At 47.9% G+C, this 14,688-nt stretch overlaps 1 protein-coding gene across 4 annotated transcripts in view; it reads left to right on the forward strand.

Moving 5' to 3' along the window:
* Nucleotides 1-14,688, forward strand: part of PPP2R2C (protein phosphatase 2 regulatory subunit Bgamma) — a 236,908-nt gene that overhangs the window by 155,325 nt on the left and 66,895 nt on the right. For all 4 annotated transcript variants that reach the window (XM_089691602.1, XM_089691604.1, XM_089691600.1 and 1 more), the window contains 3 exons: nt 4,302-4,399; nt 8,989-9,154; nt 11,782-11,894. In XM_089691602.1, coding sequence (XP_089547728.1) covers nt 4,302-4,399; nt 8,989-9,154; nt 11,782-11,894 — 377 coding nt within the window. The remainder of the gene's footprint in view (nt 1-4,301; nt 4,400-8,988; nt 9,155-11,781; nt 11,895-14,688) is intronic.

Below are 14,688 nucleotides of genomic sequence, written 5' to 3' on the forward strand. Positions count from 1 at the left end.
CACTGGGCCCCCGGGCGGGGCGACCGGGCCCCCGGGCGGGGCAGCAGGCACCGGGCCCCCGGGCGGGGCGACAGGCATCGGGCCCCCGAGCGGGGCGCCAGGCATCGGGCCCCCGGGCGGAGCAGCAGGCACCGGGCCCCCGGGCGGAGCAGCAGGCACCGGGCCCCCGGGCGGAGCAGCAGGCACCGGGCCCCCGGGCGGAGCAGCAGGCATCGGGCCCCCGGGCGGAGCAGCAGGCATCGGGCCCCCGGGCGGGGCGGCGGGCGCCGGGCCCCCAGGAGGGGCGACAGGCATCGGGCCCCCAGGCGGGGCGACAGGCATCGTGCCCCCAGGCGGGGCGACAGGCATCGTGCCCCCAGGCGGGGCGACAGGCATCATGCCCCCAGGCGGGGCGACAGGCATCATGCCCCCAGGCGGGGCGACAGGCATCGTGCCCCCAGGCGGAGCGACAGGTCTCGGGCCCTCAGGCGGAGCGGCGGGCGCCGGACCCCCAGATGGAGCGACAGGTCTCGGGCCCTCAGGCGGAGCGGCGGGCGCCGGACCCCCAGATGGAGCGACAGGTCTCGGGCCCTCAGGCGGAGCGGCGGGCGCCGGACCCCCAGGTGGAGCGACAGGTCTCGGGCCCTCAGGCGGAGCGGCGGGCACCGGACCCCCAGGAGGAGCGACAGGTCTCGGGCCCCCGGGCGGAGCAGCAGGCACCGGGCCCCCGGGCGGAGCAGCAGGCACCGGGCCCCCGGGCGGGGCGACAGGCATCGTGCCCCCAGGCGGGGCGACAGGCATCGTGCCCCCAGGCGGGGCGACAGGCATCGTGCCCCCAGGCGGAGCGACAGGTCTCGGGCCCTTAGGCGGAACGACAGGTCTCAGGCCCCCAGGCGGGGCGGCGGGCACCGAGTCACCAGGCACAACCGTGGGCTCCGAGTCAACTGGGATGACCGCTGGCACTGGGTCAGACATTGGATCGTCTGGCTGGACAGCGGGCATCGGGTCACCAGGCATCAGGTCATTTGGCTCGACAGCGGGCACCGCGTCATCTGGCAAGGCAGTGGGCTCCGAGTCAACTGGTATGACCGCGGGCACTGGGTCAGACATTGGATCGTCTGACTGGACAGCGGGCACTGGGTCACCAGGCATCAGGTCATTTGGCTCGACAGCGGGCACCGCGTCATCTGGCAAGGCAGTGGGCTCCGAGTCAACTGGTATGACCGCGGGCACTGGGTCAGACATTGGATCGTCTGACTGGACAGCGGGCATCGGGTCACCAGGCATCAGGTCATTTGGCTCGACAGCGGGCACCGCGTCATCTGGCAAGGCAGTGGGCTCCGAGTCAACAGGCACGACAGTGAGCACCGGGTCATCAGGTACCGGATTGTCTGGCTCGACAGCGGACATCGGGTCACCAGGTATGACAGCGGGCACTGGGTCACCAGGCATCAGCTCATTTGGCTCGACAGCGGGCACCGGATCAGGTACCGGATCATCTGGATCAACAGCGGGCATCGAGTCAACTGGCCTAATAGGATCGTCAGGCTGGATCAGTTCATCATGCTGGGTAGAGGCATCAGGCTGAATGCCGGCGTCCGGCCGAGTAGAGGCTTCAGGCCAAGTAGAGGCTTCAGGCCGAGTAGAGGCTTCAGGCCGAGTAGAGGCATCAGGCCGAGTAGAGGCTTCAGGCCGAGTAGAGGCATCAGGCCGAGTAGAGGCTTCAGGCCGAGTAGAGGCTTCAGGCCGAGTAGAGGCTTCAGGCCGAGTAGAGGCTTCAGGCCGAGTAGAGGCATCAGGCCGAGTAGAGGCATCAAGCTGAAGAGAGGCATCAGGCTGCATACAGGCATCAGGCTGAAGAGAGGCATCAGGCTGCGTACCGGCATCAGGCTGAAGAGAGGCATCAGGCTGAGTAGAGGCTTCAGGCTGAGTAGAGGCTTCAGGCTGAGTAGAGGCTTCAGGCTGAACCACGGAAGGCAGGCTCACCGGTTTGGATACTGGCAGGATGGTATTGGTTGGAAAGAATTTTCGCTTTTTTCTGGTTTTAACTACTGGAGCACTGCAAGTAAACGCAGGTCTGCAAACGAATGGAGCAGCTGGAGACAGAGAAGAACTGGAGGATGGAACAGGAGAGGGAGCAGTTGCTACAGAGGGCTCTTTTACAGGGTTAAAGGCAGGATAGGTGCAGCGAGTGGGAACTGGGTACTGACATGCGGTAGATAGCAGGGCAGGAGGAGCTGTTGGGAATGCAGGAATAGAGTTTTGAGGAAATAGATTAGAAGCAGGACTGGGTCTTTGTAAGCTGACTGAGGCTGGGTGCAACAAATCTGTCCATGTCTGCAGTATGGGTTGAACAAAGCTGAGCTTACACAAAGCCTGTCTGGTCAATGACTGCACTGCGTTTATACAATCTCTTAGTGTCTGTGGTGAACATGTGGAATAACGCTCCAGAAAGTAACCCACATCATCCTCTAATAACCACACCAGGGACTCTACCTGGTCTGCACTAAATGGTGGCAAAAATTCATCCCTGCATTCGGGGGTACCAGATGAAACCAACTCAGCACAAACCTCAATCAATGGCTGCACCTCAGAGAACTCTGTGCCCTGATCTACTAGAGCATGAGCGAGCCGTATACATTCTAGCAGTTCATCCCGGGTATACTCCTTCAGAGTTTGATAAGCATACTCCCTGTCATCAAACACTAGCAGATATAAATATTCAACCTCATCAAGATCCATCCTTCCCATCAACAAGCCAAGATGGCTTCCCTGTGCAGCCACTTCTGGTCAGGATTGGCCTTGGTGTAATGTCAGGGCTCCCAGGTATGACCAGAGGTGTGTGACTGATGCAGGGAAACGCAGACTTCAGATATGTGATAAACAATACAATTTATTAACACTAACCATACAAACATAAACGCAGTGCAATACTAAACATAATACAGTGCAAACAAACCCAACCAATCACCCACAGATAACAGTACATACAAGCAAGCGTCGTCAGGCAGGCCGGGTCAATATCAATTGGGCAGGTAGGTACAGGGGGAGCAAGCGGAGAATGGTCGGGGTCACAGGCCAGGTTCAGCAGGTAGCAAGCAGCGTAGTACAGAGGGTCAGGCAGAGGGATGGTCAGGGTCACAAGCCAGGGATCAAAACAGGTAACAAGCAGCGTAGTACAGAGGGTCAGGCAGAGGGACAGAAACAGGATGCAGGACAGATACAGGGCCCAGGACAAACACAACACCAAGGCAGAGTCTGTGGGTCTGGCCATCCCTTAAATACCCCAGCATCATCAGTTCCAGGTGTTAGCTGGCTGAAAGGTTGAGTCTCTGATTGCTGGGAGCACCCGCTGGCCAGCCCTGGTACTGCAGATCAAAAGGCAGGTGAGTCCCACCATTGCTGGCCAGTCCATTCCTGACAGGGACAAGAAGGGGAGGGGAGTGGATGTGTCTGCTCTCCTTCCTCCCCTCTACCCACCGGCACCCACTGAACTGGTCCCGGGCCCACAGATGGGACAGCAGAGCCCGGGAGACATAGCATGCGGGAAGGGGGGGATGCGCAGAGGTTGGCACAGTAGTGGGCTGTGTGGAAGCAATTGAGCGGCAGCTGCCCAAATGCTTCCACCTGACAGGGCTAAAGGTTAAAAAGAAACTATCTGCCCAGCTCTTGGATGTACACCTGGGTGTCAGGCGATATAAATTGAACATCCCTGATTATTATTGTGTGTAGTTTGGGCAGGAAGCACATTTCTATTTTTCAGGAGGAATTCAAGACAAAAGGCAATTTGGAGCAGAGCAGCTGGATGACAGGTCCTTGTCCACTCCGCTTATGCACACGGACGCAGCCCGCTCTGCTCTATGGACCGTCATATGTAAACGGACCGGCTGTCAATTTTACACTCAACTGCCCGCCAATCCAATCTGGCAAGATGGGGAGGAACGGATCTCCTCCCATTTGTTTTTGCCAAATCGGATTGGGGATAGGCAGGTGTAAATGGACAAAAGTCTGTTTACATTCACCGCTCCATAGTGGAGAATGGATGGTTCAATCAGGTCCGCCTGAAAAATGAACAGGCAGAGACGATCGGACCGTTTGTGTGAAAGGGGTCTAACTGGGGTGTCTAATGGACTGCATGGTAATATTTAGTCACCCTGCACACAACTTCTGTGACAGAAAAATCTAGGATAATAGAGATTATAATGACTGACTACATATCTGTTTCTGTGATTCACTTTGACAAGCCAGCATAGGGTAATACTAATATTGTGATGGATGGTTTATATTTATGATTCTCTTCTATTTCCATTCTTCTTTTGCAGCTGATATCATTTCTACAGTTGAGTTTAATCACACTGGAGAGCTGCTGGCAACTGGGGACAAGGGTGGCCGCGTTGTCATATTCCAGAGGGAGCCTGAGGTAAGACATCTTGTAAGGATAGACCGGCTTTCTACGCGAGTTTTAGTTATTTCTGACAGGTATTTGCCAACTATATTTACACAACACCCTACATACTCTATATTTATCTCAGTCCCAGGACTTAAACGAGAAGTTTTTAAAAAATCATACTTACCTAGATAAGTCCCCCCGCTGGTTCTAAGGCTGATAACTGTGCAATCAGACAACGCTGATCGCTCAGTTCTCCCCACCTCTCTGAGCAGAGAACCAGGACTGTCAGTCTCTGGTTCTGTGTTCGGCACGGGGTAGGCAACCATTGAGAGGTGGACATCTACCTGAACAACATAAAAGAGATCAAAGATCACCAGGGTTCAGCGCCATTAATAAATAGATAAATAACTAGCAATGCCTAACTAAATAGCAACGAAAATGTAGAAAAATATAATAAAACAAATCTCACTGTAAAATTACAGACTACCTTAAAAATGGACAGTGCCATTCAGTAGGGCAGTGGATAGTGTCAGTAGGGCAGAGGATGGTGTCAGTCAATGAAGCAGTGGACAGTGTCAGTAGGGCAGAGTTTGGTGTCAGTAGGGCAGTGGATGGTGTCAGTAGGGCAGAGGATGGTGTCAGTCACTGAAGCAGTGGACAGTGTCAGTAGGGCAGAGTTTGGTGTCAGTAGGGCAGTGGATGATGTCAGTAGTTTTTATTTTTACATGTTTACTTTTTAATATTTTTCACAATTTCTTTATGAGCCCTGTTGAAAGGGGAGCACTTGGGGGAGGGGCCAGTCAGCAGAAAAAAGGAGGAACAAGGATGGGAGGGGTAGCGAGGGAGGCGTTTACTAGAACCGAACCCCTGGATTTTCCTCCTGTAGCAGCTGTACGCTGGTGGGAGGAGGAGATGCTAGTTTTCAGCTGCTCTAGTAGGACAATGAAGCAGCATAAGGTTGCTTAGGCAGCTGCTTTAGGGTACCTGGGAAGGGGGGGGGGGGGCGACAGAGAAATCCCAATCCCCACCCACTTGCTGGAAATTCAGATTTTTAAAATACTTGCCCATGGGAGGGAAGGGGGGGAAGAAGACACTGCTGATCGGGGAAAGGGGGGGGGGGTCAGAGGACAGCACTGTGGGTGGTGGGGGGGGGGAGGGGTGATGTGAAGGAAGGGCAGTGAAGGACACTGCTATGGGGGTGGCCCTGCCCATAGCAGTGTCCTCTGCACATCACCTCTCCCCCCCTGTAGTGTCACCTGCCCCCCCCCCCCTTCCCCCATAGCAGTGACCTCCCCAGCAGTGTCCTCTGCCCCCCTTTCCCCCAGCCTCCTCCGCTGCTACTGACATTCTCAGTGCACAGTGGAGAGCAGAGGTCACCAGTCACCTGCGAGTTAATATGAAAAGTTAATTTGTCCAGCTCCTCCTCCTGCCCTCCATCCTGAGCCCTGCTGTCCTCTGCTCTCCACTGTGCACTGAGAATGTCAGTAGCAGCGGAGGAGGCTGGGGGAAAGGGGGGGGGGGACTTGTTCACAGTCACCTGCCCACGGTCGACAGGTAGACTGCAATCAATGCGTTGCCAACCCCCACCCTAGAGGCTGTGGTTGTAAGGACAGATCACTGAGGAACCAGATGGTTGCTTTGGATTCAGGTTACTACACACTATAGGGGGATGTGCTTTGACCCTGTCTGTAACACACTTTCTTTCCTAGGGTGACAACACTCACTGTGAGAAGTAATGTTGTCACCCTAAGAAAACTCACTCAAGCTCTACTGCTAATCAGAGAAATGTGAGTGGAGGGCTGGTGCTCAGGCTGACCTTTCAATCCAGAATATGTAGCAAAATAGCCGGCAACTCATTTCTTCATCAAAATGTCTTTATTGGCACACAGTAGAAGATATAAAATCCATGAAAACTGACGCGTTTCAGCCACAGCCTTTCTCAAAACTCAAATGTTCTCACATGTTGTCACCCTAGCCTGCTGTCCTGATTGGGACTGAAAACACCTCTCCATCTCTAATGTAACCACAGTACTTCCTGTTTGCTAACGGGAGGGGGGCTAACTATTCTGGACCACAGATAACCCTCTAGAGCAGGGGTGTCCAAACTATGGCCCTCCCGGTGTTGAGGAACTGCAAGTCCCATTAGGCCTTGCAAGACTCTGACATCCATACGCAAGACACCCAGAGGCAGAGGCATGATGGGACTTGTAGTACTTCAACAGCTGGAGGGCCATAGTTTGGACACCCCTGCTCTAGAGCACTGGTGTCAAACTGGCGGCAAGATTGACAGTTACAAGCATGACTCCTAAAGGCAGCGGCATGATAGGACTTGTAGTTTCGCAACAGCTGGAGGGCCGCCAGTTTGACACCCCTGCCCTAGAGTTTCAGGCCATAAGACCCCGCAAAATAATTCTTGATTATGTATATGTACTGGCCAGGTTGTGCAGTCTCACAAATTATCCAAACTGAAGCTAAACATTAAACACTACAGTACATCTACTAAGCGACATATCGGCATGGATGTCACTCCACTTCCTCAAACTCAATCTTTTCAAAACTGAGCACTTAGTATTCCCCCCCTGACTTCTCCATCAAAATCAATAACACAATCATCAGTCCCTCCCTTCATGCCAGGGTACTAGGTGTAATCTTGGACTCCCATCTGTCCTTTCAGTCCCAAATCCAATCACTGTCCAAATCTTGTAGACTTCACCTCCGCAACATCTCCAAGATACAACCGTTCTTAACCTCGGAAACCACTAAGCAACTTATTCACTCCCTTGTTATATCTCGCCTTGACTATTGTAACTCCCTCCTCATTGGCCTACCTCATCGCAGGCTATCCCCTCTTCAGTCATCATGAATGCTGCTGCCAGACTCATCCACCTTACTAACCGTTCCATATCTGTCATCCCTCTCTGCCAATCCCTCCACTGGCTTCCCATTGCCCAACAGATAAAACTCAAAACATTAACAATAACATATAAAGCCACTTATAACTCTGCCCCAAATTACATCACCAATCTTGTCTCCAAATATCACCCCAACCGTACTCTCCGCTCCTCGCATGACCTCCTGCACTCTAGCTCCCTTGTCTCCTCATCCTGTGCTCATCTCCAGGACTTCTCCCGGCCATCTCCTCCGGCCGATGATGGCATCCGTCTTCTGGGTTCCATTCCCTGCGAGTGTCGGGATGTACGGGGGACAGAACTGGCGGGAAATGCAAAAATGTAAAAATGTGACATTCACTAAATACACTAAAATAACATATTAAAACATTACTGTATCAAACTAGTTCACATACATTTTGTCCCGAGTGCTTTGTCCTGTGCCCTGCCTGCATTTTTACTGTTCTTTCTGCCTGGAAACTGAGAAACGTCCATGGCGTCCAAAAAGCGTTCCTTTAGGTCAAAATCGGTTTTAGACCGGCTAGAGAACAGCGATAGTAAATCAGAACCACTTGCAGAATTGAGTGATAATGATTCGTGGGCAAATTCGTCATCAGACACTGAAAACGATTTTGCGACTAAGCTCAGCGATGTGCGAACTTGGCGCTATATTTAAATTTCAGTGTTTTTGGTTTGATTATATTATTGAATTAAATTTATTATTATTTTTTATGATTATTTATTATATTATAATTTATGGTTTCGTGACTCTTGTTCGGACAGATTTCAGTGAGTTATTCCTAAGAATTACAGGCCTACAATAAAAAAACAACATATTTCCATTGAAAACAATGTACCACTTTGAGCACAGAAATACTGACATAATCAGACCACCAGGGAGGTTAAAGATGGCTGTATGTGTAAGTAGGTGCTGCTGCGACCATCGGCTGAAACTGAGAGCAGTCAGAGGAGAAGAATGTCAGCAGCACACCGTGGATCTCCAATGTGGGTCCAAAGCTTTATTAAGTGATCACATAGTTACAGCAAGAGCAATGTTTCAGAGCCTCACAGGACCCTGTCACCAGCCTGATGAAGTTGTCCTGTGAGGCTGTAATCACTTAATAAAGCTTTGAACCCACTTTGGAGATGCATGCTGGTAACATTCTTCTCCATTAACTTTGAACTGACTCCCGCTGAAGATCACAAGGGTATTGTGATTGGAATGCTGTGCAGGAATCCACGCATGACTGCAGCTCTCCCGCACTGCATTGTAGTGTGAACGGGCCCTTAGGGCAGTACATGCCCAGGGATGAATACCTGGAACACAAGAAGTCTGCATTCTGGGCATTCTTTCTTTCATAGAGTTTGTCAGGCTGCTGACAGCAGGGCTGCGTGGTGCACCTGTGCCCTCTGCCTACACCTGAGCACCATGCACTGGGGAAAATGCCCAATGTACGTAGGGCCTTAGCCTGGTTTTCTGCAGCTAAGTACATTTAAACACAAAAAGTTTGTTTATACATTCCAAATCAGATTCTTCTACATAAACAGAGGAGGCCCTGTACATAGTGTTGAGTATCACTGTAAAGAGGAAACTGCCCTTCAGTCTGTTACAACATGTGAGTCTCATAATGGCAGCTTCTGTCCACAGCTTCTAACTCAGGCATTTATCATAACGATACTAGTGTTCTGATGGCGAATAAGAAATGTTTGTTTCTCTTTTCTCCTGTACAGTGTAAGAATGGACCTTGCAGTCAGGGGGAATACAATGTATACAGCACGTTCCAGAGCCACGAGCCGGAATTTGATTATTTGAAGAGCTTGGAAATAGAAGAAAAAATTAACAAGATTAAATGGCTCCCCCAGCAGAATGCAGCCCACTCCCTTCTGTCAACAAATGGTATGATCGCAGATCATCTGCCTCCTGTGCTGCTAGAAATGGAAAATAATGTTTGTTAGTATGCTCCTCCACAGAGGCAGGAGTGTTAACTGTCTGCATGCTGTAAGACGAGCGGCCCAGTCAGAACTGAACATTAAGGGCTTGTTCACATGTGCATTCAGATCACTCTTCAGAGGGCATTTGACAGGTGGTGAGGAGGCGTTATGTTGCCTCCTCACCGTCTGATTTAAGCCTGTAAATAAAGCACAACTGCAACTACAATCATTGCATGCAGGTTGCGGGGAAGTTGCGGTGCGCCCTCCATAGGCTTACATAGGTCATGTTCGCTGTTTATTTTTTGCAAGGGCCCCAAAACTCAACATCTCAGCCACAGCATGCATACGGCTCTGAGTGGCTGCATGCAGTGTTCAGGCAGGCGTTTAGGGTAGTAATAAAACTGACACAAGGGTCTGGGAGATGGTAAAACCAAGTGGTTGAGCTTCAATGAATCTTAAGGTATATATACCATATAGCCAAAAATGATTTATATTGTTTTGGATAGAGTAGGGAAGGGTTGAAACCCTTACCAGGTAGGGCTTTATTTTTTTGTGTCTGCGTTCTGCTGAGATTTTCTTTCACTTTCTGGCCCAGATATAGGAAGGGAGAAGCAAACTCCTTAAAGTAATGATTTTCTTTTTTGGCCTACAGACGCATGGCTGCTACATTTGCACAGCTGCCCAGAAGCGGTTGTGGGAGTGCACAGAAATTGGCCATTGATTGTACTTTGTATAAATCAGTGGCCAGCACTGCCGTTGTTCGCTTGCAGCTGTTCATCTTAGTGATTATATGTGAATAGAGCTTCTAACACAGAATGTTACCTGTCAAGCACTTTGACTTTTATGGCACTGCAATAGTGAACTAGGCCAGACACTTCCTTAAAAGAGAAGTTTGAGATTTAAAAAAAATAAACATTTATACTCACCTAGACGGATGCAGCATCGATCCAATGTTGCATCTGTACTCCGCCAGCTCTGCAGTGAGAGCTTAGTGATCAAACACTGCTGATTGCTCAGTTCTCCACCTTCACTTTGAGCAGAGAGCCGTGACTGGCAGTCATCAGCTCTCTGCTCTCCCCTCCTGTGCTTACTGGAGCACCAGACTGTGGAGGGGGTGGGAGGGGATGGATTTCATCAGATCGCTGAAAGGCTGAGCAAGGTGTCGCTCCAGGCTTCTGGGCAGATACCAAGCATATTCCTGAGCCTGGACCTGCTGAGTGATGTCACAGGACAGAAGACAAAAGAGTGTTGGCCATACTTCTCCCATAAGCACATCTGGATAGAGAAATACATGGAATATCATTGTTGACCACTGCAAGTGAAAATGCTAGTTTAATGGATTTCATACTGATCTTTTGGCTTCAATGCTATGGTCACTGGTCCAGAACAGATCAAGAGCTATAACTTTTTTTTTTTCAGATTTTATTGAAGAAATTTTTTTGTAAAAAAAAAACCACAGGGCAGGAGAAATACAAAAGAAGGATCGACCATACCAATGAGGAAGAAAATTAAAATTACAAAGTACAAAGCATCCAGTGAATTAGGCCTTGAACTAGTAACATTTAAAGGATAAGTTCACCTTTCATAACATGTTACACCCGTATTCAGGTGGTAACATGTTGTGATCAGACTGCCCACCCCGCTCCCCCGTTTCCTCGTTTTCACAGCTAGCGGAGGATCTTTTTCCCCCTCGCTAGCTGTCAAAATTTTTAATAAATGTGGCCAGCTGCGTCACTCATTCACTGTGTTCCGTGAATGAGAAAATGCAAGTCCTGACAGCCTTAGCGGTTGTCAGCTTGTAATTCTCAATGAACTACCACGGCGAGGTGGAGCCGCAGCCTCCAAGTTGTAGTTCCCTATTAGCTTACATTCTGGGTCCTTCCTCTTCCAATCTGAGTTCTATGCACAAAATTACATGAAGTGTAAAGACGGCTTATACTAGTGGTATTAATAATCCATTCAACTATTTTAAATACATAACTAAATTAAATGGTGGTCTTTTATATCTGCCTGGTTTTCATTTTTTTCAAATGAGGAAACACTGCTATCAAAACCTATTTTGCAGTAATATGCTGGAACGAAATAATGTAGTCAGGCACAAAGGATTGCTCGTTTAGTTCATTTCCTAATGACAAAGCAATGCATCTTCATCAGAAACGGATTTAATCTATTCTACTGAATACAAAACTAAACTGTAAGAAAGGAATGTTCTACTTAAAATAGAAAGTATAGTTTATTTTGCAGAGCGCCTAGTGCAAGTTATCTAGCTGGAATATGTCAGATTTGGATTTTTGTTTCTCCACTTTTTTGTGTCATACCAATACAAACAAAAGAAATAAAGAATGCCTAAACATTTGTATTGCAAACATTTTCTAGGTGAAGTGGTGCCTTATATGACAAAAATGCAAGGGTGCCAATATTTTTGGCCATGACTGTATATAGAAATAATATATATAGAAGAATCTGAATATTTACCAGATTTCTATCCAGGCAGATTAAACAGGTTTAAATAGTATATTAGTTCCCTTTCAATTGAGGACAAATATTGATTAGGATGATTTCAGGTAACATCAATGTTTTAATGAATTCCAGATAAAACAATCAAATTATGGAAAATCAGTGAACGTGACAAAAGGCCGGAAGGCTACAACCTTAAAGATGAAGAAGGAAAAATGAAGGACCTGTCAACGGTGACCTCATTACAGGTGAGAATAAAGTCTTGGTAATGTCAGAATAATTAAAGGGTTATTAAACCCACAATACTAAAATCAGTCTGTATATGCAGTAAAGCATACTTGTTATGCTCACTGTGGATCCTAAACGGTTAATCCTCTGCATTGTGTAAAAATAATTGTATTATCCTGTCTTCTCTGATCTTCCCCTTCTTCCATGTTCCCCATTTCATGTCCTGATAGAACACAGCCTCGGGGACACTCTGCACATGCTCAGTTTGGTGTGTAGCTAGAGAGTTTTTTCTTTTTCTTGGGAGGGTGCCTGTGATCAGCACTCGCCAGAAAGAGGGTCAGGGGTTATGCAATCTCATAGTGCAATGAGAGGGGAATGAAAACTCCTCCTACAAACTTTAACCAGTGCTCAGCTGAACACTGACAGAAGTCACAATAGTGCCCTAACTGCTGATGAGAAAAGGTATTTAGCAGTTTATATTTACTAAAATAATTGCATTTCCATGTTCTGTGTACTGTAGGAGACCAGGAGACTGCAATTACATGAACCGATCCCCTGTTCTCTCTGCAGCATCTGAAAGCTTCAGCTGCTGCAGAGAGAGCCACACAAGAGATCGGTTCAGTTAATTGCCCCTCTGCTGCACCCATCACCCACCCTGTACACCATACATTTCCCTCTGCTCTCCAGGCCCCCCACCACTGCAATGTTTCCGGCTTCCCTCCTCTTTCAATCACCAGCAGCTGTAAGCACACAATAGGATCCTTTAGGATGGAGAGTGGAGCAAGGGTTCGGTAAATATGTCACATTTAATTCAAATTCAGATTCAAACCCAGTGTGATTCTGCGCTTAGATGGAAAATATAAAACAAAAACGAGCAGCTGGCACAAGTATAAGATACTAAACCACAGTAAACATAATATATAAAGTGCACGCTAAACACCATATTCAAAAATATTAACAGCCCACCATAATCAAATGAATGTCCACATCAAGAAATGTCCATGATAATGGATGTGCTTCAAACAATAGGAGAAGAAGAGAAAGACCCGCTTATCCAACAGGGTTGAAGAGAGAGTGACACTCTAGATTAATTCTGGTGACCACAGGTGAGTGAGCCCTTACCGGAACTGTTGGGCTCTCAATTTAATGAAAAACCAAAAGTGCGTAAAGGGATCAATCCCACAACATATTCATGCTATATGGCAGTACTCCACTACTATGGCTCCACTGTACCTTCACTCTCCATTAGTAGCGGTATATAGAAAACAAAAAAAACAATAGTGCAGTATGTTCCAAAATAAATAGCTGCCCTGTCTCTTCACTCTGCTCTTCCTGATCATCATGGACATTTCTTGATGTGGAAATGTATTTGATTATGGTGGACGGTCACTTTTTTTAATACGGTGTTTAGCGCTACACTTTATATATTATATTAAATATGTCACATTTGCCAGCCCCTTTCTTTCCTGAATAAACACAATGAGTGATAAGTATCCATCACTCACTGTGTTCATTCATAACTGAAGCATAGTAAGCTGTGGGTTTTTTTGATGTGGGGGGCCCTGTCAGGTTGGCTGCATGGGGCCCTATGGTTTCTAATAGCAGCCCTGCTTAAACCTATGGGGCATGAGGTTGTGCACTGAATACTTCAGATACTGGTTATAGCAGAGGTTCTTAAACTTTTTTGTACTATTAGAGACCTCCAATGGATTGCCCAATATTTCCCAATACCTCTTCACCAGCTTGTGGAAATCATGACTATTAGGTATCAGCATGACTTTTAAATATGTCATAGGCTTGGGTTCACTTTAGGTATGAATAGCGGGGAAAGAAAGAGAATCCCAAGGATTGTATCTTATATAGTCTTATATACAGTATATAAAGGGGAAATCACAAAAACACAAGCTAACTTAAACAAGTGAGATTCTTGCTGTTGTTTAAACGTGGAATCGTGGTACAGTTACTGACAATGTTACAACATTTGACACATCAAGTTGATTTTTCCACTTTGATTTCAGGTTGAATAATGGATAGAATCCTGTGTCATTTTTTTAAATTATTTACAGATCCATATCCCCATGACTTGGGTCATACCCCCAGTTAAGAAACCCTGGTCTATTTTAATTAGGAGACAAACAATTTGCTGTGGAACAGTGTGAGCTTTGTAGGCAACTCTTATTCCTTTGATTCTCAGTCATTCAAAAGTGCGTTTTTATTTCTCCAAGATAAAGTTCATGTCAGGATTGTCTTCCCGGTGCATAGACATTTATTTTTTTCATTATTCCTTAAAGTACACAGGATCAGAGACAATTGGGTTATACTGTTGCTTACTGGAGGAATAATGTCCTGGCAAACAAAAAGCCATTGGCAAGCAAGGTATAACCCCTCCTACTCCCACCAAGGTGCATGCTTTACTAGTGTCCTAGGAGGAAGGATGTATTTTCTTTTTGGGGAAAGATTTAGCATTTTTACTGGACACTTTTTTATTGCTCTACAAGACTTTTTATATACGTCAATCTTCTTTTCATCATTCCACTGCTGAGCTGAGCTCCTAAGGAGCTATTTAGATTGGCTAATCTTGGTACTACTTTGGAGGCCATTACTGGACCAAAGATTGCAGGCTTGACCTGAAATGTGACCCTTAGACACTGAACTCTGTTTTTGGCACGCCCCAGACACCTCGTGTACTGGTTTGTTACCTGCAGAGCACTTTACAGGTCAAGGCCAAGTTTATGATGACTCCCCCTCTTTGATGCCTGAATCGTTGTCCCCTGCTTGAGTCCACACACTCCTTGGAGACTTTACTAGCACCCT

Source organism: Staurois parvus, unplaced genomic scaffold (genome assembly GCF_062004578.1).
Source record: "Staurois parvus isolate SC_StPar_1 unplaced genomic scaffold, SC_StPar_1.0 ptg000564l, whole genome shotgun sequence".
In the NCBI taxonomy this organism is placed as follows: domain Eukaryota; kingdom Metazoa; phylum Chordata; class Amphibia; order Anura; family Ranidae; genus Staurois; species Staurois parvus.